The sequence below is a fragment of the Pipistrellus hanaki genome (assembly GCF_964339955.1).
Source record: "Pipistrellus hanaki genome assembly, chromosome: 3".
NCBI lineage: Eukaryota > Metazoa > Chordata > Mammalia > Chiroptera > Vespertilionidae > Pipistrellus > Pipistrellus hanaki.
The window spans coordinates 161039742-161067168 of record NC_140505.1 but is presented as its reverse complement, the minus strand read 5'-3'; the positions used below and the strand labels follow the sequence as shown (position 1 = coordinate 161067168).

The window sequence follows — 27427 nt, the reverse complement described above, 5'->3', positions numbered from 1 at the left end:
TTCATTCTTTGGCTCAGACACTTGTGTTTAAGAAAAAGTAAGCTGGTTTGAATTGCTGAAAATAAAATTCCAACAATCTTTGCTACATGATTTTTAATAACCTGATTCAGTTTGTCAGTTTCCTGAACAAAATGAGCAAATATATGGCATGAATAATAAAGCAGAGAATGGGTTGAAAGCATGTGATGGCACATTGATGAGGAAACTATTTTCAAAGTCATGTCTAGAATAAATAGTAGTCATAGAATAATCCTACCTAATAAAAGAGTAATATGCAAATTAATCATCACTCCACTACACCCACCAGCCACGCCCAGCCAATCAGAGTGAGCATACAAATAAACCCAACCAAGATGGCTACAGCCACAGAGAGCAGGAGGGAGGCTTGGGTTTCCCTGAAAACAGAGGAAGCCAAGCTCCCCTCCTGCCCTTGCCAGCCTAGGCCTCCACTCAAGGCTACAAAGTTTCAATTATAGAAGGTAAGCAAATCCAAACAGAAATCCCTCCACTCAAGGCTACAAAGTTTCAATTATAGAAGGTAAGCAAATCCAAACAGAAATCCCTCCCTGCAGCCATGAAGGGAGCAGGAGGGTTGGCTCCACTCCAGGCTACAAAGTTTCAATTGTAGAAAGTAAATAAATTCCAGATACCAGGGCCTCCGCTTGGGTCGCAAAGGGGCATGGCTGTCCTGCAAACCATCACAGGCCCCTCGCCCAGGCCGCCCCACACCTCAAGGGAACTCCCACCCTGATCTGAGACAGCTTTCAGGGCAAACCAGCTGGCTCCCACCCATGCACCATGCCTCTATCCTATCTAATAAAAGAGTAATATACAGATTGACCATCACTCCAACACACAAGATGGCTGCCCCCATGTAGTCAAAGATCCTGTCCCCATATGGACACAAGATGGCCACTACAAGATGGCCAGCAGGGTAGGGCAGTTGAGAGGACAGTTGAAAGGGAGGGCAGTTGGGGGCAATCAAGCCTGCAAGGGAGGGCAGTTAGGGGTGACCAGGCCTGAAGGGGAAGGCAGTTAGGGTCAAAGAGGCTGGCAGGGGAGCAGTTAGGCATCAATCAGGCTGGCAGCAGAGTGTTTAGGGGTGATCAGGCTGGCATGCAGAAGCAGTTAGGGGCAATCAGGAAGGCAGGCTGGTGAGGAGCTGGGAGCCAGCAGTCCTGGATTGTGAGAGGAATTGGACCTAAACAGGCAATCAGACATCCCTTGAGGGGTCCCAAATTGTAGAGGGTGCAGGCGGGGCTGAGGGACACACCCACTCCATGCAAGAATTTTGTGCACTGGGACTCTAGTTTATAAATAAAAGAAAACAGCATAGGCTTCTTTCAATTGGAAGCAATAAATTTGAATAAAATAAATATTCACATAAGCAGGATGAGAATTCCAGTTTCTAACCCCAATACCAAAACAGATGCTCAATGGAATTAAATAGATTTTCATAACAGGGAATTTTTAGAATCATTTGGAAAAGACAATGCAGAAAATATATTCTTATTGTATGTAAGTTAAAAGAGAAATTGCTGTTTTAACATAAATACTAAGTTGGCTGTAGGCCTGATCGGGTGGCTCAGTTGGTAGGAGTGCCATCCAGTACACCAAAAGGTTGTGGGTTTGATTCCCAGTCAGGGCACACACCTAGGTTGTGGTTTCTATCACAGGGAGGCAATTGATCAATGTTTCTCACTTTGATGTTTCTACATCTCTCTCTCTCTCCTCCTCCCCCCTTCCTATCTATAGAAATTAATAGAAATATATTCTTGGGCGAGGATTAACAAAAAAATTTTAAATAATAAAGCTGGCCCTAATATCCAGTCCTTAGGGTTGTTATAAATGTCCATCTAAGGAAAACCTCAAGTGCCATTGATGGCTCAGAAATACCATCAGTGAACTCTTTATTTTTTACCCTAAGTGGAAAAACTTTTTTAGGTTCCTAGACAAGAAAAGGTTACCTGCAGTACCTTTATTGGTCTTTACAAACAGTTAAGTTATAGAGTGTTCTTCAACTCTGGGAGGATATTACATTTTAGTTTTCAATACATCATTACTCGAAACTTTGGAAATTTGGTCCATTTCTTGGCACTCATTCCCTGTAACCTTTGCCTCTATAGGCATAGCTCCTGAAGTGGTATTTTCACCAGGTAGAGGACGCTTCCTCAAAATAATTAGGATAAAAATCCCTGGAATATAGCTTAATCCTCTTAGTGCTGCTGGCAATCCAAGGTAGAGGTGTCTGTCAAAAAACAGAAGTTGAAACATATTAAATTTTATATAGACAGTATGGTGAATACCAACTAGTTCTGTAGATCTTTAATTATCGATATTTTATTCCCATAAGAACAACAGCAGCTAATTGTTTTGCATGTTGATCATACATACGCAACTTTGCTGAACTCACTTATTAATTTTTGTTAAAATGGTTTCTTTAGAATTTTTCATCCAGAAAATCCTTTTTTTTTCTGATCTTTCAGTATTATTTTTATTTGTTTACATTGACTAGACATTCCAACTTAAATTGAATACTGACAGTGATGGCACTTCTAGGCCAGTGTTTAACAAAAATACTCCTAAAGAATCGCCATTATCAACAGATCACCAAAGATTTGTAAAGCTTGGACTTGGTGCTTTTAGAGATGGGAATTTTGTTTGATTCCGTTTAAATTGATATAAAATATTCATGTTTTTATATACTTATAGTAAAATTTTGGTAATATATATTTGTTTAGAAAATTCTCATTCAATATGTTTCCAACTTGTTATATCTAAAACCCATAAGTAACTGTACTTATATTCCCTTTTTCATTTTTAATCCTCACTGGAAAATATTTTTTATTGATTTGAAGGAAAGAGAGCAAAAATGGGTGGAGGGACATTGATGTGAGAGAGAAATATTGATTAATTGCCTTCTGTACATGCTCTGACTTGGAATCAAAGTAAAATCTAGATATGTGCCTTCATCAGGAATTGAACCTGCAACTCTTTGATGAATGAGATGATTCTTCAACCAACTAAGCCACCTGGCCAGGGCCCTTTTTCATTCATAATACTGTTTATTTGTGTTACCTCTCTTTATTTGTCTTTCTAGATTAACTGCCATTATTATATTTTAAAGTTTGCAAAAACACAACATTTTTTTTGTTACATCTATGTTATGTAGCCTATTAATTTCTGCTTTGTATTTTCGTCTTTCTACTTCTAAAATGTAATTTTATTATGAAACATTCCAAGAGTACAGGGAAAAAAATTAAACAAGTCTTAACTCACTATGAAGGTTTTTAAAATTAATAAATTTTGCTACTTTTATTTCAGACCGATTTAGCAGAAAATACTAATACATTTAAGTCCTCTGTGTACCCTATAATCCTAATGCTTTCTAAACCATCCCAGATATAACATTATGTTGAATATCATTAATTTTGTTCCTCATTTATTTTTAAAGTTTTACAAAGTATATATATGTATACATTTATGGTTTATACAATTATTTTATATGTTTTTTACATTTTAAATAATTGGCATAATACTGCCCCATTAGGAGAACTTAATTCAAATTTAAACCAAATTCTGATATCCAAAATAGAAAGAGAAAAATGGAAGAGTTTTGTTCAAAAACTTGTTAATATCCTGTGTTTTGTTCAAAATCAGATTTTGATTAACAAAACAAAAAAATAATAAGCCTTTAAGAGACATGAAGAATATTGTGACAGTGAAATTTAATGAGAGAGAACAAGTATCACTTTGGAGATCAGAGGTATTTGGTGAAAGGAAGTAAGGATTCAAGCTAGTAAGATGCTAAAATGATGGAGGATGAAATGGGACACTTTAGATCAGCAATTTTTAGCTGTGTGCAAGAATTTTTAAAACATGTGATCCCTGACTATTTAGTCAAGGGCACTGACCTCTTTTCCCTTAAATTTTCAAATAAAAAAATTACAACAATCAATACAACAATAGCTGTCCAGTGTGAATAAATCAAACTTAACTTTTCTTTTGTCAAATTGGCAAATATATATATATATTTGGTGTGCTGCAGAATTTTAGTAATTAGTTTATATATGCCATGAAAAGAAAAGGATTAAAATTGCTGCTTTAGAGAATAAAATAATTTCGATAGATAGCTCATGTATAGCATTACCTTCAATAATGCATTGACTGCAAACAATTAAACAAACAAACAACATTTTGAAAGGCTAAGTTAGGAAATCATCCATGTTTACATTTATCAAGTACTTTCTCATATTGAGAAAATGGAGTTCTAGCACATAAATAAAAGTGGGGATATAGGATCAATATCTATTCTGAAAACAAAACAATAAGTAGACTAGTCACTTGGCAAAGAAAATATTAGACATTAGAGGTCTGGTGCACAAATTTATGCAGTGAGGTCCCTTGGCCTGGCCTACAGGATGGGGCCGAAACTAGCTCCCCAACATCCCCTGAGGGGTCCTGAATTGCAAGAGGGTGCAGGCCAGGCTGAGGGACCCCACCAGTGCATGATCAGGGCCAGGGAGGGATGCAGGAGATTGGCTTTAGGGCATGTCCTGATTGGACAGATCCCAGCAGCAAACTAACCTACAGTGTTTCCCCGAAAATAAGACATCCTCCGAAAATAAGACCTACTTACAGGTTTCCTTCTGAGTGAAATATAAGGCGCACCCCCCCCCCCCGCCCCCAGGCTAAACATGAGAGACTTGGTCCACTGATTCTAAAAGAAATGGAGTCACAAGAAATTCACCAGGAAATTCAGGAATTGGATTGTTATGATGATGTTCCAGAAGATGATGACATGATTGTCATTGAATAAATGAGTAAATTCTTGATACTGTAGGATGCACAGTTTGTCTGGTTTGTGTTGACAACTACCGTACTACCGTACCATATACAGGTAATAAATTTCCTTTATTTTCATTTAACAATAAATGTGTACCATATTCTTCTTCATGGAAAAATAAGACATCCCCTGAAAATAAGACCTAGTGCATCTTTGGGAGCAAAAATTAATATAAGACACTGTCTTATTTTCGGGGAAACAGGGTTCCAGTCGGAGCATTTGCCCCCTGGTGGTCAGTGCACAAAATAGCAACTAGTTGACCAGTCAACTGTCTGCCCCCTGGTGGTCAGTGCACATTATAGTAAGTGGTTGAGTGGCCTGAGCATATCATTAGCATTCTAGTGGACCAGTGCATGAAATTCATGCATGGGGAGGGGTGTTCCTCAGTACAGCCTGCACCCTCTTCAATCTGGAATCCCTCGAAGGATGTCCTACTGCCAATTTACAGGGATCGGGCCTAAATTGGCAGTTGGACATCTCTCTCACAATCTGGGACTGCTGTTTCTAGTCACTTACCTGCCTGCCTGCTTGCCTGATTGCCCCTAACCACTCTGCCTGACAGCCTGCTTGCCCAAAATTGCCCCCCATACTGGCCTGCTTGCCCCCAAATGCACTCCACCAGCCTGATCACCTGCAACTGCCAACCCCCGTTGGCCTGCTCACTCCCACCTCCCCTTCTGCCCCCCTGTTGGCCTGCTCACTCCAAACTGCTCCCTCCTGCTGTCCTGATCACTTCCAACTGGCCCCCTGCTGGTCTGCTTACCCCCAGTGGCTCCAGCCCCCACCAACCCCACACCTGCTGTCTCATCATGGCCTCATCACTCCCTGGCAACACAAGCTCCCAGCCCTTCCTTTCTTTCTTTCTTTTTTTTTTTTTTTTTTTTTTTGCTTCCAGCCAGCCCCTGCCTCCTTGAGTGGAGGCCAGGGCTGGCTGGAAGCAAGTATCTGGGATTTATTTATCTTCTATAATTAAAACTTTGTAGCCTTGAGTGGAGACAGGGGCCATCCAGGGCAGGTGGGAAACTTGGCTTCCTCCATTGCCAGGGGCAACCCAAGTCTCCTCCTCACTCCAGTTCTGCGGCTACCACCATTTTTATTGGGACTTATTTATCTTCTATAATTAAAACTTTGTAGCCTTGAGAGGAGGCCAGGGCTGGCCAGGGCAGGTGGAAAGCTTGGCTTCCTCCATAACCGGGGAAACCCAAGCCTCCTCCTCATTCCAGCTCTGTGACCGCTTCCATCTTATTTGGGTTAATTTGCATACTCTCCTGATTGGCTGGTGGGTGTGGCTTGTGGGCATAGCAGAAGTATGGTCAATTTGCATGTTTCTCTTTTATTAGTATAGATTATGTTTTGATTGGTTGAACGGCTGACCAGACAACCAGAGACTTAGCATATTGGGCTTTTATTATATAGGATGATTGGTGACATTTTATGCAGTCTATGCTAAGAAAATAATTCTTTTTAAAAATTATTATCTTTACCTGAAGTTGGTGGAATCATATATCCTGCATGCTCCTGACTCACCACATTTAAAAGTTGCCCAATGTAAACATGTGGTGTCCATTAAAGCTCCAAAATATATAGGTGCAGGGATTCCAGCTACAATAAAAGAGAGAAAGAAAACTCTATCAAGAAGGTAAGAATTAAGATGGATTATACTGTTTGGGAGAATTTTAATTTCCTCTATTTAAAGAACCAACAAAATTAACAATATCTAAATTTAATACTTGACTTTTTTTTTTAGAGAGATTAGAAATTACTTTTACTCTTAAAGTTTCTAGATTATAAAGGATAAGTAATCTTGTGGACAAATGCAACAAAAAACTATTGATAGAGAAAAACATTGAATTCATGATTATATTTTTTTCTGCAATGTTTTAACAGGATTTCCTGTTCATTTGATTTTTAAATCCAATAGATGAAAAGTAGAATTAAGTTTAAATAGGACTTTTTTTAAGTAAAAGAAGGAAGTTCTCTAGTCCTTTTTGCACTTCATCCTCATACTAATTACAGAATGCTATCTAAAGTGGAAGGGATATTTGCTAGACTCTTGCTCTGATAGAGTGAGTTAATTTACTTAGTATTTAATAATGGTCTGATATAATATTGGGGGGAAATGACTATTTTTTACCAAATACTCTTGTGGAAAATGCATGCACTCCCACACCAAGAGACTTCTCTTCAGGCTTAATACACCTAAAAGAGAAATGAATTCACAAATAAAATAATGAGATTTTAAAACTACCATATGCAATGGTGGAATATTTCTCAGCAATAAAAAAATGACTGAAATGTTATCATTTGCAAAAACATAGATGGACCTAGAGGGTATTACGTTAAATGAAGTAAGTCAGACAGAGAAAGACAAGTACTATATGTTTTCACTTGTATATGGAATCTAAAAAAAAAAATACAAATGAATAAGCAAATCAAAGCAGAAGCAGACACATAGATGCAGAGAACAATGTGATGGTTGCCAAAAGATAGGGGTTGTGGATTGTGTGAAATGTTTTAAAAATAAAGCAACTTTTGGCCTGGTCAGGGTGGCTCTGTGGTTGGGCATCGACCTATGAACCAGGAGGACACAGTTCGATTCCCAGTCAGGGCACATGGCCCCATGTGAGCTAAATTTCCAGTGGGAGGCACGTGCAGAAGGCAGCCAATCAATGATTCTCTCTCATCATTGATGCTTCTATCTCTTTCTCTTCCTTCCTCTCTAAAATCAATACAAATATTTTTTTTAAAAAATCAAATAAAGCCATTTTAAAAAAAATAAATAAATAGATTAATTTCTTTTTTCTTAACTTTTATTTATTGATGAGAGGAAGAGAGAGAGAGAGAGAGAGAGAGAGAGAGAGAGAGAGATTGACATTGATTTGTTGCTCCACTTATTTATGCATTTAAAGATTGACTATTGTATGTGCCTTGATTGGAGCTCTAACCCACAACCCTGTCTTATTATAGCGATGATGCTCTAACCAAGTAAGCTACCTGGCCAGAGACTACTATCATAATTTCTTCAAAAGATTCTTTGTGTATTAGTAACACACTGAGCATTAGAATTTCCTTGCATGCTCTAGTCTTGGTTATTCAAGGCCTAATTATCCAGTTTGTAGCCTGTACAGTAAGTAGACAGCACTTCCGGTTCTTGGCATTTTACCCAAAACTTTTCCTCATTCATTTCTATCAGAAAGTTGTCAAAGGAGAAAATATTCCATATCAGTTCATTTCTATCCTCTCATTGAAGTAATAGTTCTGATTCTAATGGTTCAACCTTTAGCCTAAAACAAGAACAATGCATCCCTAGCTATTTTTGAATTATTTGTATTAGCAAATTACAGGAAAGCCAATAATTTACACAAGTAAATGCAAGGAGGAAAGAAATAATAAAAAATTTTTCAAGGAAAGTGATGAAAAACTCCAAAGCAAACATATGTTAAGTGATTTGGTATAATTTCAAGTCACACTGATGTATTTTTCTCTCAAGACATTCTCCCACCTTTTCACTGTTGCCTGAAATGCCTGTAAGTAGAAATGAAGACTATAATTCTTCTCCAGTGCCACTGTTTGCGCCTCACTCGTTTCAGCATCAGCAGTGCTACCTGCTCAAAGAATTCACATGGAGAGCTCCTCTGTATTCCATTTCCTTCCCTGATTAAATAAGGGCTAAGGAAATAAAAGCCGCTTTCTTCACAAAAGGATGCAATGCATTTTTTTTTTTTAGCAAAAGCATCATCTTATTGGTATTTCCTTGTAACCTTATGACATAGATGTGTCTCTTTTTGTGTTAAACAATTAGAATTTCCCTAAATTAACTCTTAAAAATAAGGAATAAAAGAAACAGAGGGAAAAGTCAACAGATGAACATGTGTAGGGCTACCTTTAAAATTTCACAAAATTCAATAATGCTTTAATGCAAAACTCTTAGTGAATGACATATTAAAGCATTGAATTCCTAGGCTGTGAGCTCCATCTGGCTTTTTGAGAAAGTTACCTTAATAAATGGCCAGAAAGGAATCTAAATAAAGAAAATAATTTGTGTACCTCAGGAGAACCATATATCCAGGTATGGCAGATAAAGAGTAAATGAAGCTGCTGATTGACGACAAGATTAAATAGTACTGGAGCATCATGGAACAGTCATGTCCTTTGTCACACAGCCCAAGAACTGCAGATGAATTTCCTGAGGCTTGAATGCAGCTACAGTTATGGAACATCTGTCAAAAAATAATACATTATCCTCTTTAAGGAAGAAAAATCTTAAACACAGATCTCAAATAATTTTTACATCCCCCATCGGATCAAAATGGAGACTGCATATTCCTTTTATTCTCATCTCCTTTATTGTGTCTCTCAGGATCATAACAAAAAGTGAAAAAACATAGAGGGATAGTTTCAGAAACATGGCATTTCTCTCTAAATATATGGAGTACATTTGCAATAGTTCACCTATCCTGAAGTCATGCTTTTAAAAAAGACTTACTGTTTTGTCACAATACTAAGTATGAGAAACAAAATTTATTCCAGAATGCTCAGTTGAAATATTTAGATAATTAAGATAAGTAAAGCTTTGTTTTAAATATATATATATATATATATATATATATATATATATATATATATATATATATAGTTTATTTCAAAAACAGAGTAAGGTTCATTCTTTTTGGAATTCTTGTATGTTTCCAGGTTTTAATAAGACTCAAAATTTATGTTTACTATTATCACCAGCCAACATTTTTAGACAAGAAAACATGCCTAAATCCATCTTGCAAAGCTCTCAGAATGCAGAACACATAGGTAACATGTGCATACGTATGCACAGAAAAAAAAACTCCAGCAAAACAATTCACTGGATGCTTGAGATCAAGCTGTCAACTTTATCTCAATGATAAAACTATTTCAGCCCAGAGTATTTTTAAAACAAATTATCTGACTAATAATGTCAACTGCTATAAAATTAAAGATCAGTGCTCAGACACTCTAAAATAAGACCTAGGAAGTAAAAGGTAAAACAAGTGAGCATATGAAAAAAAAAATTTATTTATTTTCTACAAAATAATTTGGTTTAGGTGAAAGACTATAATTGTATTTTTATCAAATGTGGGCCCAGTTCAGTTGGAAAGTGCCAATATAGTTCATAAATCTAAAATGTTGTTTAAAAAGCCAATAGGTTATGTTACCATGTTCACTCCTGTTCCAACAAACGTCTCACAACCAGCAAGACAAGCTGACATATATGACAAACCATTGCTTCCACACACGGGATCCCATGTTTTAGTGGGACAGTTACAACCCAGATTGCAATCATCAAGGATGACATTTCCAATGTGTAAATCTTGTTGCATTCTGAAATGAGTTAAAATAATATCATGAATATTGAAAGACTATTAGACCATTTTCTCTTTCTTTTTTTCATCTAAGTCCACAATTAAATTTTTTCTTCCCCAAAATAGAAACAGAAAACTCCCAACCATCAGTGTGAGGCCTGGGGATTATAGGTAGGGCATAAAAGATAGCTGCTTCAGTGACCACATAGCCACTTTTTTCAATGATTTATTGTACATAAACAAATAGATGATGATCAAAAACCAGTTGAGTGCCTACCATATGGGAGGTGTTTTTCCAAGTATTAGAACTCAAAAATAAAGTTGCCCTAATCCCTATGGTTGATCCACATCATGGAAAGTAACAAGAGAGATCATATTCTATTAATGCAATCTCAAGAGCTCACTTTAAGGTCAAAATCTGGCCCTTCTCAGGGTGGCTCAGTTAGTTGAATGTCATCTCATGCACCAAAAGGTCACTGGCCCAGGTTACGGGTTCGGGTGCATACGGGAGGCCACCGATAAATGTTTCTCTCTCTCCCTCTCCATTGATCTCTCCCTCAAATCAATAAAAACACATTTTTAACAAAATCTGTAAGTCCAACATTATAGATAATACATTTAGCTCCAGAAACATAACTAGAAAATATGTGTAAACAAATATATTTAATTGTATAATATAAAACTGTATCAGGAACAATCAGTGCTGCCATCTTGATGACCATCCATCCAGGAAGCCCGGCCAGGGAACCTGGGCTCATCCTACAACCTCACTAAGGCAGGGAGTCAAGCTGGTAGCCCTGCTCTACTGTTCAGTATAGCTTTATAGCTTCTGACCTCACATAACCAATAGCCCATAGCATCCTCAAAACCCAGCATAACACACTGCCAGACCATGAAGCCAAGCCTATAGCACTGCACAGCCGCAGAGCCCAGCCTACAGCCCTACCAATGGCTTAACACAATCAGCAGCCTTAGCCAATGATCCCACTGAATCATGCAGCTTATCCTATGGCCTCACTCAGTGAGAGAAAGTGGACTGTGAGCCTGCTCGATCAGAGAGCACAGTTTCTAGCACACCCAACCTTCCTATAGACCCAGAAAACCCTCAAAATATAAACCTAAAACTACTGAACAATGATACATAACTATACAAATGAAATACATGAATTTATATGAGTTACTGCATTATGTATCAAGATTGGGTTAAGCTAAATTTAAGCTTATTGTGGAAACATGAAAGTGATTGAGGATGTATGCTCAACTCTTAATTTTACCCATTTCTGAGAATACAAAATATTTAGATAACATATCCCAATGCAACCTAAAACTATAAGTAGTTTCTTTTTATATCACTTTAATATCTAGTAGGATATTACAAAGACATACACATAGACACATGTGCAATCATAAACTCACCAACCCTGTGATATATCCCCATCCTTTTTATTAAATCTGGAGCCTGAATACATTTGGTTGTAATTGACAGATGAAGGAAAGATGAAAGACCATAGTTGCTATCATTAGCAAATGGTCTGGTCATGGATAATCATTGGAGAAAATGTGTTATTAACTATTCACATGTATAGCATTCTTTATTTAACAAAACATACCCTTTATAATCGGTGGTTATGCCAGCAACTGAAGAATCATCACAGATCATGAAAAAACATGAAAAGTAGAGAATAAAATCAATGAAAGATAACCAAAATGCTATGTGGGCAGCTTGTTTGACAGTAATTTTGAACTTTTTCATCATTAATCCGCCGAATATATATCCAATACATATTGGAGGTAAGTTGTAAATGCCTATAAATGCAAGAAATGTTATTTACAATGTGACTTAGCAAAGGAACAATATGATATTACTTTTATCTAACTATAGACTGCAGAAAAGATATCAAGCACGTCTTACATAAAAAAAAAAAAAACCATTTAGGTCCATTTCACAGTAAATATGGCTGATTTAATTTTATCCCTACTTAACTACATGCTATCTACAGAGAGATTTTTAAATACCCCTCAATGTCAAAGTATATTTTGAAAATCTGTTATCATTCATTTAATTGATAACAGAAGGAGATAAAATGTTATGTAGAATCCAGGCAGAAGCGACAAGTCAAAGATGACCGACCAGTAATTTATTGCTTTCCATTTTGGGGATATATATATATATATATATATATATATATATATATATATGATTTATGTGATTTTGCTGTTGTTTATTCCCATTTTAGTTAAGAATTTGGCACAGTTTAAGATACTTTAAAAGGTTACTACCTGTGATTGCCAATTGTATTTACAATGCATGTCTTGCTGCTACTCCTCCCTCCACACAAGGAAAAAAGAAGGAAAAGGAAAAGACAGCCTTGGGTTGCATTCTTACATAGGATCTGCTCACTGAATTACACCCTTGTAAGAGGTTGTTAAAAATTGATTCCAGAGCCCCACACCAGAGATTCAGTATGTCTGAGTCAGTATGTCTAAGGTGGGCACCAGGTATCTGAACTTTTAACTAACACTCTAGGTGATCTGGATGCAGATAATTTAAGAAATTCACTTTCAAAACTGTAAAGAGATCCTTAGAGAAACCTAAATGGGGAGAGGGGAGGGTGCTGTAGTCATGTGGTCACAAGAAAATCAGAATCTATGGGCTGCAGAGACACCTGAAACCACCAGGGGGACCAGGGGAACCATGAAATTCATGACTGGGAGCCAAGAGTAAAATCTGAGAGCAAAACATTGACTCCTAACGAATTCATTCTCTTACTTTTTTTTTTTTTTTTTTTCATTAATAGATTGGCTATCTGAAAATTGTAACTAATTTGTGCATTCCTTGAGATTTTCAGAAATGTTTTGAATTTGTGTCTGGAGAGAGAGAGAGCCTTTGTTGATTTCATTGAAGAGAAGGGAGAAATGTATCAGAGACAAAAATATCCTAACATATTAATTTAGGAGTTTCCTAGACCCATCATCACTCTGTTTACCATTTCAGGGGTGAGGAAGGGAGTGGGCTACTAATGCTGAAGAGGACAAACGTACCAATTAGAAAGATTGCATCTGAAGTTGACTTCCCATATTGCTGTTCCACGTATTTAGGCATGAAGAACATCATGTTAATAAATGCATTGAACTGTACCACACTTATTAGCATAAAAAGCATGTAAACTGGGTTACAAAAAAGTCTTTTCATGAATGGTAAAAAATCTGAAAGGGAAGAGAGACAACAATGTCAAACTAACTCATTTCTGCATTTTCTGATAGACTTTTTCTGAAACATCAACTTGCCCTCCAAATTGCTTTCCTGTTTTGTAATGCACACATTGCTAACTCTTTTTACCTCTTAGAAGCTGAAGTTATGCCATTTGTTGTTGGCAGCTTCTGCAAGTCAGTGACAGCTGACTAGATAGGTATCATAGCACAATAGTTTTGTCTTCACTAAGTTACTATTGTGTCTTAAGGAAAAACCAAAACATTGTCTGCATTCATACCACTTCATTTTATCCTTCTAATTAATATCCTTTCTTCTCTAGAGATCATCTGGAATGAAAGATATTATTTGTCCTATTCTCTAACGTCTGAAAGAAAATCAATTTGATATAGAAGTTCACACTCTAATATTGATATTATCATTCCTAAACATCTATACTAATAATAGAGGAATATGCAAATTGTCCAGGATGCTGTCACAGTAATGATCCAACAGCAGGCTGCATGCGGCGACAAGGCCAGCAGGGGGGTTAGTGAGGGACAACCAAATGACTGAATAGCAACTGAGTGGGGCTACCAGGCCAGCAGGGGGGTTAGTAAGGAATGACCAAACGACTGAACAACAGGCTGTGTGGGGCAACCAGGCTGGTGGCAGGGAGGAGGGGGAGGGAGAGGGAGAGACATTTAGGGGCTACCAGGCCAGTGGGGGTTGCAGTTGGGGGCGGCCAGGACGGCAGGCAAAGGCAGTTAGGGGTGATCAGGCTGGCAGGGGGGACAGTAAGGGGCAATCAAGCAGGCAGGCAGGTGAGCAGTTAGGAGACAGTGGTCCCAGATTGTGAGAGGGATGTCTGACATTATTGACTGCTGACTGTTAATGGCAAATTGTCCTAATGTAGCCTAGCATGTTATAGTGCTGACTTAGAGACACATCTATATAAAACAAAAAGTAAATTATATTGTATTTAAAATTTTTATATTTGCCTTTAGTGATTCCATTGTTTTCCTTCTTGACTTCTTTTTGTTTCTCTTCTTTGTCATTTTTTACAATGTCAGCATTATCCTTTGATCCTTCCTTTGCAAGCGTTTTGGGCAAAAAGAAAAAAGGAATGGCAGTGAGCACATTCACTCCTGCACAAATCAAAATGCCGAACCACCATGCACCAACCCAACGAGTATCAATTGGAGTGATAGTCAGCTCATCTGTGAAAAAATATATACACATATTTTTTATTAGCTTTAGTCATTTCCTATGTGAACTACAGAAAAAAAATTAAATTACTGTTCTCAGGTTCTATCCAAGTATACTTTGTATACAATTCAAACATTCATAAAAGTTATCTGACAATGGACACAGATACATGGGCGATGGAGGCTTGCCTGGGATGGGAATGGCTGGCCGCAGGGGGGTTGGGGGTGGGGGGGTCAATTGGAGAAAAAGGAGACAGATGTAAAACTTTAGACAAAAAAAAAAAAAAAGTTGTCTGTCAGTGCATAGAGTTATAATAATGTCTAGCAATAAATTTGTTTGGAAATATGTTCTATCATGTAAGGAATTTATAAATATGTACTTATTGAATAACTATAAGGTCTAATTATCCAAAATGTTTGCTTGATTAAAGGAAATTCAAATCTATACGCTGAAATCTTTTAAAAACAAAAAATATGGTTGTGGTGCAGTAGAAAAAGCATTGAATTTTGATTTAGAAGATCAGAATTTTATCTTGCTTTCCTGCTCACTGGTATGAATTGTTCAAAGATTTATTTAAACTCCTCCACTTTATTTATTTTTTTTTCTTTTTCTTTTTTTCTTTTTTTTCTTTTTTTTATTGATTTTTTTTTGCCCCCCTCCCTCCCTCCCACACATCCCCTCCCTCCCCAGAGTTTTGTGTCCATTGGTTGTACTTATATGCATGTATAAAAGACCTTCAGTTTATCTATTATCTCCCCCAGATCTTCCTCCCCTCCCCGCTGTAATTTGACAGTCTACTTGTTGATATACTGTATATCTATCTTTTGGTTCATCAGTTTATAATGCTCTTTATTATCCACAAATGAGTGAGGTCATGTGGTGTTTCTTTTTCATTGATTGGCTTATTTCACTCAGCATGATGTTCTCCAATTCCATCCAGGTTGCTGCAAATGATGAGAATTCCTTCTTTTTTATGACAGCATAGTATTCCATTGTGTAGATGTACCATGGTTTTTGGATCCAATCATCTGCTGACGGACACTTAGGCTGTTTCCAAATTCTGGCTATTGTAGATTGTGCTGCTATAAACATAGGGGTGCATATATCCTTTCTGATTGGTGTTTCTAGTTTCTTGGGATATATTCCTAGGAGTGGGATTACTGGGTCAAATGGGAGTTCCATTTTCAGTTTTTTGAGGAAACTCCACACTGTTCTCCACAGTGGTTGCACCAGTCTGCATTCCCACCAGCAGTGCACAAGGGTTCCTTTTTCTCCGCAACCTCGCCAACACTTGTCGTTTGTTGATTTGTTGAGGTTGGCCATTCTGACAGGTGTGAGATGGTACCGCATTGTTGTTTTGATTTGCATCTCTCGGACAATTAGTGACTTTGAGCATGTTTTCATGTGCCTTCCTTCTGTCTTCTTTTGAAAATGTTCTATTTAGGTCCATTGCCCATTTTTTAATTGGATTATTTATCTTCCTTTTATTTAGTTGTATAAGCTGTTTGTAGATGTTGGAGATTAAACCTTTATCAGTGGTATCATTTGCAAATATGTTCTCCCAAACTGTGGGCTTTCTTGTTGTTTTGTTGATGGTTTCTTTTGCTATAAAAAAGCTTTTTATTTTGATGTAGTCCCATTTGTTTATTTTCTCTTTAGCTTCCATTGCCCTAGGGGTAGTATCAGTGAAGAAGTTCTTTTGGCATACGTCTGAGATTTTGCTGACTGTGGATGCTTCTAGTATTTTTATGGTTTCCCGTCTGATGTTTAAGTCCTGTATCCATTTTGAGTTTATTTTTGTGAATGGTGTAAGTTGGTGATCTAGTTTCATTCTTTTGCATGTGTCTGTCCAATTTTCCCAACACCATTTATTGAAGAAACTGTCTTGACTCCATTGTATATTCGTGCCTCCTTTGTCAAATATTAATTGAGTATAGTGATTTGGGTTGATATCTGGGTTCTCGATTCGATTCCATTGATCTATATGTCTGTTCTTGTGCCAGTACCAGGCTGTTTTGAGAACAGTGGCTCTGTAATATAGTTTGAAGTCTGGTATTGAGATCCCTCCTACTTTACTCTTCTTTCTCAGGATTGCTGTGGCTATTCGGGGTCTTTTATTGTTCCAAATGAACTTTTGGAGAGTTCTTTCTAGGTGGGTGAAATATGTCGTTGGTATTTTAATGGGGAGTGCATTGAACCTATAGATTGCTTTAGGAAGTATGGACATTTTGATGATGTTGATCCTACCAGTCCATGAACATGGTATGTTCTTCCATCTCCTTACATCTTCCTCTATCTCTTTTTTCAGTGTCGTGTAGTTTTCCGCATATAGGTCCTTTACTTCCTTAGTTAAATTTATTCCTAGGTATCTTAATTTTTTTGGTGCGATGGTAAATGGAATTGCTTTTTAAGTCTCTGTTTCTGCAGTTTCTCTGTTGGTGTATAGAAAAGCCATGGATTTCTTGGCATTAATTTTGTATCCTGCTACATTGCCAAATTCATTTATTAAGTCAATTAGTTTTTTAATGGAGTCTTTTGGGTTTTTTATGTACAATATCATGTCATCTGCAAATAAGGATAACTTTACTTCTTCTTTTCCAATTTGGATGCCTTTTATTTCCTCCTCTTGTCTAATTGCAATGGCTAGTACTTCCAGTACTATGTCAAACAGGTAAACTCCTCCACTTTAGTTTGAACTCCCGGACAATAGTGAATCTATCTAATTGAGGGTCAAGTAGAGCAACAATAAACATGGTAGCATACTTGAAGTGGCTTTGTGTGCTCTAGACACTATGACTAGATGTTAATGAATTACCTGTGTTGACAGATCCGGTATCAACATAAACATTTGCACAGAATGATGCTAACAAAAGTCCAAACAAAGGACCAATGATAGCTCCTGTTTCTACAAACCCTAAAAATAAAAGAAAATATAAAGTTATAGTATAGTTATATAGCCACATAAGGAGTTCTAATTCCACAAAGAGGCTCAAAACTGAATTGTTTTTGTTTTAAATATTTTGCCTTAGTAGTCAATTTTCAAGTAACTTAAGTTGGTGTCCATATACGTAACAAGATTGATTCTGTAAGCATTGAAGAAGGAGCCTTATAACTTAAAACCACTTTCTCTAAGCCTCCAAATTCACTTTTGCCGGGTCACAGGTAAAGACTTGCTAGAGCAGCATAGGGTGGGATCATGGTATCATTGAAGCCACAAGACAGAGTAAGATTATGCATAATAAATTAAAAATATTTAGGGAATCGGAAAACAGCACAAGATGGTGAATCTTAATTTGGCTATAGTGGAAGGTGACATTGATTGATTTTAGAAAAGAAAATTTCAAGAAACAACCAAATGTACAAAGACAGACAAATTATGAAAATGTGTAACTAGTATGGAGAGATTGTGATGAAGTGAAACAATATAGGAAACTAAAATAAATAGGTGGTTTTCTTTCATCATTGATGTTTCTCTCCCTCTACCTTTCTCTCTGAAATCAATAAAAATCAGATTTTTTAAAAAATAGACATAATGAAAACAGTGAGGAAAATGTTTAATATGAGGGGCATTTTTAAGAAACCATTGGTGAATCTCTTCACAGATTGGATGTAGAGTGGAGCCAATGAAAAGAAGGAGTCAAAGAGAATTACAGAGACACTAGATTAGTGGTATTTTCAACAGCAAAGGGCAGATTTAGCAAAGTGGTTTATTTGGAGTTAGCATGTAATTGTTCCATTGAACAAACTCTTACTGATGACTGTCTGTGCCACAATACTTTTTCATCATCTGGAAATCAGTTAAGACTCCAAATAAATAACTAATGCCCACCCACAAGGAACTTAATTATCCTGTAAAGAAGCTAAGGCATATTTTCAAACTCACCAATATATAAAGGAGAGTTTTCAGATTTGGCAAAATCTTCTATGTAGGAAATACCCAAAGGCATGATGGGAGTTTCACCAATTCCACGTATCATATTTCCTACTAGTACATACACCCACATTAATGATTTAACTTCCTTCACACACTCTGCATTAAAAAGAAAAAACATATTGCATTAGTGTTTTGATAGTAAAGTATGTATACTAATAAAAGCCTAGGTGGCATGTCACCCTCCTGTCATCACAAGATGGCCACCCCCATGTCGTCACAAGATCAGGGGTGGCAATTGGGGGCCATCAGGCCAGCAGAGGAGGGCAGTTGGGGGCAAGGACAAGCCAGCAGGGAAGGGCAGTTGGGGGCAATTAGGCTGGCAGGAGAGGGCAGTTGGGGGTGACCAGGCCTGCAGGGGAGGGCAGTTGTGGGCCATCAGGCTGGCAGGGGAAGGCAGTTGGGGGTGACCAGGCCAAGCAAGGGAGGGTAATTGGGGGCAAACGAGCCAGCAGGGGAGGGCAGTTGGGGGCAATTGGGCCTGCAAAGAAGAGAAGTTGGAGGTTATCAGGCTGGCAGGGAAGCAGTTAGATATCAATCAGGCTGGCAGAGGAATGATTAGAGGGTGATCAGGCTGGCAGGCAGAAACAGTTAGGTACAATCAGGCAGGCAGGCAAGCAGTTAAGAGCCAGCAGTCCCAGATTGTGAAAGGGATGTATGACTGCTGGCATCCTCCAAGGGGTGCCAGATTGGAGAGGGTTTAGGTTGGGCTGAGGAACACCCCTTCCAGTGCATGAATTTCATGCACTGGGCCTCCAGTCTATAAATATATATATATATAATGTCTAAGAGACCTTTACAACTGAACGACCAGTCAACCAGTCACTATGACACTCACTGACCACCTGGGGGCAGATGCTCAACACAGAAGCTTCCCCCTGGTGGTCAGTGTGCTCTCATAGGCAATCTCCCACAGTCCTTCCCCCCGGCCAGCCCTGATCGCCCTGATCAGGACTGGGTGAGAAGGCCCCAATAGGCCCTGATCACCATCCGGCCAAGGGACCCCACCTGAGCACAAATTCATGCACCGGGCCTCTAGTTAAGCTATAAGTATGGATGTAATTCTAAGATTCTGGTAAGCATTTCATAGTTCTTATGTGACATGGCACCTTATAAATGATTTATATTACTACGCTAGCAATAATTCACTGGGTCATCCCTCTGGCATTTTCTGAGAGTACTTATAATAGATATGTCCAAGTGTAAGTTGTATGCAGAAGCCATTTCCTACTGAACTGAAAGAGAGCTCTTGATGAGTATTATACACACCTCTTCCCAATCCAATTCTTAATGACAACACATTGATAGTTTGATAGGAGCATTTACACCACAGAAATTGGCAAATACTAGAAGTCAGAACTATTTTCCCTCAGTTTGCCAACAACTACACCTCTAGTTAGCTGCTATGGCTACCACTCTATTTCTATAACTCTAGGGAGAGAAAAAGGAAGAAGAAAAAACAGCAGAGCCTCAACCTATGAATCAGGAGGTCATGATTTAATTCCCAGTCAGGGCATGTGCCCGGGTTATAGGCTCTATCACCAGTGTGGGGCAGGCAGCAGGCAGCCAATCAATGATTCTCTCTCATCATTGAGGTTTCTATCTCTCTGTCCCTCTTCCCTCCTCTTGAAAATATATTTTAAAAAACACACAAATATATCTCCCTAGAATTGATACTATACTTATAAGATTTAAATAAGAGTCTCACTGAAGTTTGAATTCTGTATAGCTATGACTAATTTATAGACACTAAAAATACTTAACTAGGTAGTAATCACATTTCCCCATAGAATCTACTGTATACTGTAACCACCAAATAAGGTTTGACAAAGAAATTTACCCCAATTCTTGGAGCAGAAGCTACTTAGTAGAATAACAAAGACTAAGCCAAAGGGAACTGAAAGGGAGGAAGGCAAGACTCTGAAGACTTAGCCATTTCTGTTCTAAACCAAAATAGCTGTCAAGGAGAAACTCTATAGTGTCATGTTTTCAGGCAAGTGAATTATAACATTCTCATTTACTATAAACTGGTCAGCTGCTGCCACAGCTGTGAGAGTCCTAGGCACAGCTGGGTCTGGAAATTTCTTTGAGGTCTATCTCTCAGTTATTTCTAGTCCAGAAAATTACAGTCTTCATTTCTGAGCATTCATATTTTTTTTTCTGTGTTGAGTACAGTGATTTGTGGACAAAACTGAAAATAACAAGTAATTAAAGAATTAATGCACTTTACTGGAGATTCACCAAACTGGAAAGTTTTTACTTATCTTCTATAATACAATGTAAATTTTTCAAAATAAAAAGAAATAGGAAATAAGACCTAAGTCAGCCTTTGGCAGAAGCCAGCTCAAGAAGAGAGCAAGGGCCACTGCTGATGTCACTATTTTCTCTTGTTTCTCCAGCTGGTTCCTTTGGCTTAGAGTTTCTGAGACAGCTTTCTTACACTCCTTGAAACTATTTTGGGTCCATCTGATTCCATGCTGGCAGTGAAATTCCCAGCTTTGGGGACCATTGTGATTCCCACTGATATGAATCAACCGAGTCACCTCCAAATTAAGTATCATGAGACTACATAGGTCCCTTAGCATATGTAGGGCCAGAGACCTGTACATTTGAGCATCGGATTATGGAGAAGCTAGAAGAAGCACCACCACTGTAAAGAAAGAAAAACAAAGACAAGTTCCTAGTTCAAAAAAAGGAGAACAGAGTAAATGAGAATTGTGGTATAATTGCTGCTTTCTCTGGTCTGCTATAGAAGATCAGTGATATAGCATAGACCTTTAAAAACTTTGTTTCTATCTCTATTTCCTATCATTGCATAGAAAAGATTGTATAAATCCATTCTTCTAAGATGTTTTCCTCTGTGGAATTAACTCTGCAGTGACTCTGAATGGATGTCTCTGACTTACTTTTAAATAACCATTTTAAAGAATAGACAAAGAGTGTTAATATGTATATTCAAATATATAGGAGTAATTAGAGGCCTGGTGCCCAAAATTTGTGCAAGGGGTAGGGGAAGAAGGAGTCTCTCAGCCCGGTCTGCATCCTCTCACAATCCAGGACAGCTGGCTCCTAACCACTCACCTGCCTGCCTAATTGCCCCTAACGACCTCTGCCTGCCTATATGATCACTCCAATCTGCCCACCTGCCTGCCTGATCACCCCTAACTGCATCTGCCTGCCTGCCTGATCACCTCTAACCACTCACCTGCCTGCCTGATCGCCCCTAACCCCTCTAACTGCCTGCCTGATCACCCCTAACTGCCTCTGCCTTGGCCTTCACCCACCGTGGCAGCCTCTCTGCCTCACCCCTGCCGCCTTGGCTTCATCTGGAAGGTCGTCAGGAAGGACATCCAGAATGATATCAGGAAGGTCATTTGGCTGTCCAGTCTAATTAGCATATTACCCTTTTATTATTATAGATATGCTCCATTATTAGCCATTCCTCTTCCCCTCTGGGATCCCCTTCAAATTCCCTGAACAAAGAACATACCTTTTGTTCATTTTACTCAGTTATTTAATCAAACCCAATAACTCATTCAAAACCCCTCAGTAATCCATGTTCAGTTTCAAATTCAATGAACAGAAACAATAAAATGAAGTCAACAACCTGATGGATCTTCTGTTGGTCTGAACATCTGGGTTCCATTTTCATTACACAAGAAACTGTCTGAGGACAAATTGCCTAAAACTGTAGACTCATACTCATATCTGTATGAACACAGGAAAACATGTTTATGTTAGAAACTAATAAAGGCAATGTGAACATTATGCAAATTAATTCCTGCTTAACTTAAGATACAGTATCCAAATTTAGTAAAGAACTCTTTTCATCGTTGCCATGTAAACAACATAAATTCATATCATCAAAAAACTTGCCACTCACTGTAAATGTGTAATCCCTTGACAGCTAGCTTTCAGTTATTTGCATGTGAATGATCTACCTCTCAGATTACTTAACATCAAGTTTCTCTAGTTTGTAGGTGATCATTTCCTAGAAACAATTACTATGGGATACAGAACAAAAACTAAAAAAATAATTGACTCTAGACTTGACAAAATATAATTAAGGCTCTAAGGGAGGGGAGGGACACAACATAGCAAATCAAATCTCCAACTTTGAATTCTCTGAGATTAGCTCATGAGAAATATATCCTCACTTCCTGAGAATCTAAACAATAATTCCTGCATGGGTTCATTAGCCCCTAAGAGAAACAAAACCTTTGCTAATTATAAATAGAGATCTTAGGAGAAACTCAAATACTTGACAGCACAATGTAATGACCTTTACTCCTCTCATAACAGCAAAGGGATTAATAGACTGTGACCATTAACATTAGGCAAATTACCGTAAACTCAGCATACCCTTTGTCAGAATATAAATCATCCTAAATTGTGAAAGAATGGAGGAAAATATAACCAACAAAATCTCTCTTTGTTAAGAATAATGGTGGAAAGACTTGTCCTCTGAGTTTCAAAAGAACTAGGGTGTTAAAACACCTTCTGCTTAAAACAATTGCCTAGTCATGCCCATGAGTTTAACTGTGAACTGTGGACAAATGCTTCTGTCTCCATACCTGTGATGCCATAAGACATGCCAACTTCAAGCAAAATAACACCTTTGGAAGAGGGTAGAGAGAAATGTAAATATAAATACAACTTGGCTATTGTGTTGGAGAGGACAGGAAATAAAAAGTCAGTAAAAACTCCTTGCCTGGAAACTTCTGATCCTTACAGAAATACCTGAGAAGATGAAATGTGTTTTTCCTGTAACTTATCCACTTAATACCTAATAACTCATTCAAAATCTACTGAATGGGTTTTAAAATAGAAAAGGACATAATACCACAGGGATAAAAAGAATGAAAGATTTGACAAGATTTTGAAAATGGGAAAACATATAAGTGAGTGGTCACTAAATTAGTAGATATCAAAAACACAATCCTAAGTAAGTGCCTGCAGGGGAGCAACCAAATGTGTGCCACATATTCCTAGGAAGTTTCAGGCAAGATATAAAACATTTCTAAATTGGGAAGTAGGCATGATCCAAAAACAAGAGGATTGGTTTACAGTGTATATAAGGAGCAGTTAACCCTTTACAAACATCCTTTGCCATTCCAATTGAAATGGTCTTTGATTCTAGAGTGTTTGAACAGGCACACTGAGAATAGGAAGGCTATTCTAAAAACTAATGGTGGTAGTTTTTGTTTGTTTGCTTTAAATATATTTTATTGATTTTTTACAGAGAGGAAGGGAGAGAGATAGAGAGCTAGAAACGTCAATGAGAGAGAAACATCGACCAGCTGCCTCTTGCACACCCCCTACCGGGGATGTGCCCGCAACCAATGTACATGCCCTTGACTGGAATCGAACCTGGGACCTTTCAGTCTGCAGGCCAACACTCTACCACTGAGCCAAACCAGTGTTGGCTGTTTTTTTTTGTTGTTGTTCTGTTTGTTTGTTTGTTTGTTTGTTTTTTTAATGTTCATACTGAAAAGTGATATTCTCTCTCTCACTTGGGTGGTAACCAAGCTTCTACCTCCTAGGCAACAGATTGGAGAATCCCTGTCAAAAATAACTGACAGGTTATGGCTATTCTGAGCCATCTAAAAAATAGCAAGTCCCTATACAATCACCATACAAAAAAGTCCTCTATTAATCATGCCCTACACATTTATAGAGAACTTCCAGATAGTTTGTTGTTGTAATACCACTCTCTGATAAATGAACAAAAAGCCAAGAACCACCAGATCTATGAGAAAACCCTATGTCAGTAAAGACAATCAAAACAAATAAAACCTGTACACTAGGAGGAAACAGACAATGAAGACAGATAAAGGAAATTTATATTCGAAAAGACATTGCACCTTTTAAAAGAAAATAAGATAAAAAGACACGTTCAAAACACAAGAGTCCTTGGAAGTTAAAAATGTGATAGCAAAAATTAGAAATCCACTCAAAGTTCTACAAAAAGAAAAATAGAGGGGGTGGGGGTAGAAGAAAGATTACCAAAGAAATAATACAAGTAACTTTTCCAAATGTCTAGAGTGAAGGTATCTAGCACAATGAAGGAAAAGGATTTACACTAAATATCATGAATCCAGACTTTGGAGTTTAAGAGAAAAATCACAGAAGATCCCAGAGAAGGGAAACTGATCATAGGAGTGAGAATGGTACAGAAATTTCAACAGTAACACTGGAAGCTAGAAAGTATTGGAATAATACCTTCAGATTTTCTAGGGCAAATATTTCCAATCTAGAATTGTACACCAGCCAAACTATCAATCAAGGGTGAGTAGAATAAGAATTACTTCCCTTAAATACTTTTTCAAAAACCTCTTAGATAATTTTTCCCACAAAAAGAAGTAAAAGTAAAAAGGAAAGCAGAAGATGTGATACCCCAGAAATAAGTAACTGAATAGAGGAAAGAGGCAAAGCAAATTTCCAAGGATTATGATGAGGAAAAAATTCAAGGAAGCCTCCATGTAGCAGGCCTAGAGGTTCCCATTAGGATTGTAGATGATGAGTACGTATGTGGTGACAGGAGAGATATCTCTAAGATGAAAATGAAATCATCTGATATGTATGAGTATATTGAGAAGATGTTGCTCTACCAGTGGAAAGTTTGGTGACAAATAACAAGAAAGTGAATTAATTTTTTTAAGCAATGATTAAATCCAGGGAAAAATTAAAAAGTGATTAAAAATGAATGATAAAATATTGACATAGTCATACACGAGGAAAGAATGAGTATAATTTTATAGTAGAAAGTCAGTATCTAGGATATAACACTAAAGTATCAAAAACTAAAAGGATAAATATTGAGACATTTGGAGGTAAATAGCAGAAGAAAGAGGGAAAAGAGTTCCAAGTAGCTGCCTCTGGAAAGAAGTGATATGGGCAATATCAAAGGGGCAGGGGGCAACTCTTTTTCAATATACTTTTATTTTTACAACTTTGTACACATATGACTTTAGTAAAAATTAAAATAAAAATCAAACTTCAAACTGCTCTGTCTCTTGATGACCTACAATTAAACCGAACCACATTATAATTAAAAGTGTCTAAATAAATGGAACTCCCATTTGATCCAGTAATCCCACTTCTAGGAATATATCCCAAGAAACTAGAAACACCAATCAGAAAGGATATATGCACCCCTATGTTCATAGCAGCACAATCTACAATAGCCAGAATTTGGAAACAGCCTAAGTGTCCGTCAGCAGATGATTGGATCCAAAAACTTTGGTACATCTACACAATGGAATACTATGCGGCCATAAAAAATAAGGAATTCTCATCATTTGCAGCAAACTGGATGGAACTGGAGAACATCATGCTGAGTGAAATAAGCCAATCAATGAAAGAGAAACACCACATGACCTCACTCATTTGTGGATAACAAAGAGCATTATAAACTGATGAACCAAAAGATAGATATAGAGACAGTAAATCAACAAGTAGACTGTCAAATTACAGCGGGGAGGGGAGGAAGATCTGGGGGAGATAATAGATCAACCGAAGGACTTTTATACATGCATATAAGTATAACTAATGGACACAAAACTCTGGGGAGGGAGGGGATGTGTGGGAGGGAGGGTGGGGGGCAAAAAAAAAAAATCAATAAAATATATAAAAAAAAAAAAAATAAAAAAAAAAATAAAATACTTTTTCAGATTAAAAAAAAAAAAAAAAAAAAAAAAAAAGAAGAGAAGCAACAACTGACACCACAGAAATACAAAAAATTGTAAACAAATATTTTGAACAACAATATGCCAACAAACTGGACAATCAGGGTGAAATATATAAATTCCTACATTTAGCTTTTATTTGCTCTCTATTTTATTCTTATATAAATGATACATTTACATTTAGCTTTTATTTGCTCTCTTTCATTCTTGTATAGATGATACATTTACCCCTCACAAAATCACTGAGTCTCATATCTGATGTCCTGTGAAAGAATTTATTAGTTTTATAGGCTTTATAGGAAAGAGAAATCTTAGAGCAGGTGAGCAGCCTAGTTTGAAAATTGAGCTCTGAACTTTGAAAGACAAAAGACATCCTCTCAACAGAGGAAGGGAACTGAAAAGGAGCAAAAGAAGTTCAGTTACAAACTATGCAACCTGATAGAGTTGGCTGGGAGAAAATACTATTAAAATTGTATTATTAGAGAAGAAATTTGTAGGTAATAAAATATTTTTATGTCTATTAAAAAAAAATAAAATAAAATAAAAATAAAAGTGTCTAAATAGTCCAAAAAAAGGAGTCATCTCCAATTTTTGCAAGGTCCTAAAAATATTTCAGTCAGACTCAGTTTACCATAAAAGAGGTGTCCCAAATCTCTATATCATAAATCAACAAAATTTATGTGACTACCTAACTGGAAGCGAGGCAGCCAAGAACACAAAAGGGACTGGTGGAACCGAATTTGCATTTTTTGGTTTCTGTTAAGGTGCTCTGAGTTTGGGGAAGCATTGTTCCTAGAAAGGAAATTCCAAAGCTTCATTTCCTGAAGTTGAAAATTGAATATAAAAAGTCATCAGAGCCTGAATGCTTACCTGCCCATGAGGAAATGAGGTAGAGACTGTAAGAAACACCCAAGGCCCATAATAGCACATCCGATACCAATCATTCTAGGTCTGTGAAATTTTGTTCCAAAATAACTCACAAATATAATCAAAAAAAGATTTCCTAAAGAGGGAAAGTGAGTTAAAAATAAATTATTTCAGTAAGTATGTGTAATAGCTTAATAAGTAGGCTAATTCAATCATTTACTATCTAGCATTCATTGTACAAACACTATCTCTATTACTGGGATTGGTGCTAGGGATTCAGGAAACAAATAAGATACAACCTCTGCACTGAAGGAGGGCTATTTTATGTGGAGAACAGCTACAGCATTTGGACAGGTTCAAGCC

General features: G+C 37.4%; 1 protein-coding gene across 2 annotated transcripts in view; it reads right to left on the bottom strand.

The window, feature by feature from the left end:
* Positions 1 to 544: 544 nt before the first annotated feature.
* Positions 545 to 27427, bottom strand: part of SLCO1A2 (solute carrier organic anion transporter family member 1A2) — a 51491-nt gene continuing 24608 nt past the window's right edge. For both annotated transcript variants that reach the window (XM_084877239.1, XM_084877238.1), the window contains exons 4-15: positions 27068 to 27200; positions 22117 to 22217; positions 18462 to 18608; positions 17394 to 17492; positions 14371 to 14589; positions 13222 to 13386; positions 11790 to 11985; positions 10033 to 10198; positions 8894 to 9066; positions 6981 to 7045; positions 6331 to 6448; positions 545 to 2248 (exon numbers count right to left, since the gene is read on the bottom strand). In XM_084877239.1, coding sequence (XP_084733365.1) covers positions 2035 to 2248; positions 6331 to 6448; positions 6981 to 7045; positions 8894 to 9066; positions 10033 to 10198; positions 11790 to 11985; positions 13222 to 13386; positions 14371 to 14589; positions 17394 to 17492; positions 18462 to 18608; positions 22117 to 22217; positions 27068 to 27200 — 1796 coding nt within the window. In that variant the 3' untranslated portion in view covers positions 545 to 2034. The remainder of the gene's footprint in view (positions 2249 to 6330; positions 6449 to 6980; positions 7046 to 8893; positions 9067 to 10032; positions 10199 to 11789; positions 11986 to 13221; positions 13387 to 14370; positions 14590 to 17393; positions 17493 to 18461; positions 18609 to 22116; positions 22218 to 27067; positions 27201 to 27427) is intronic.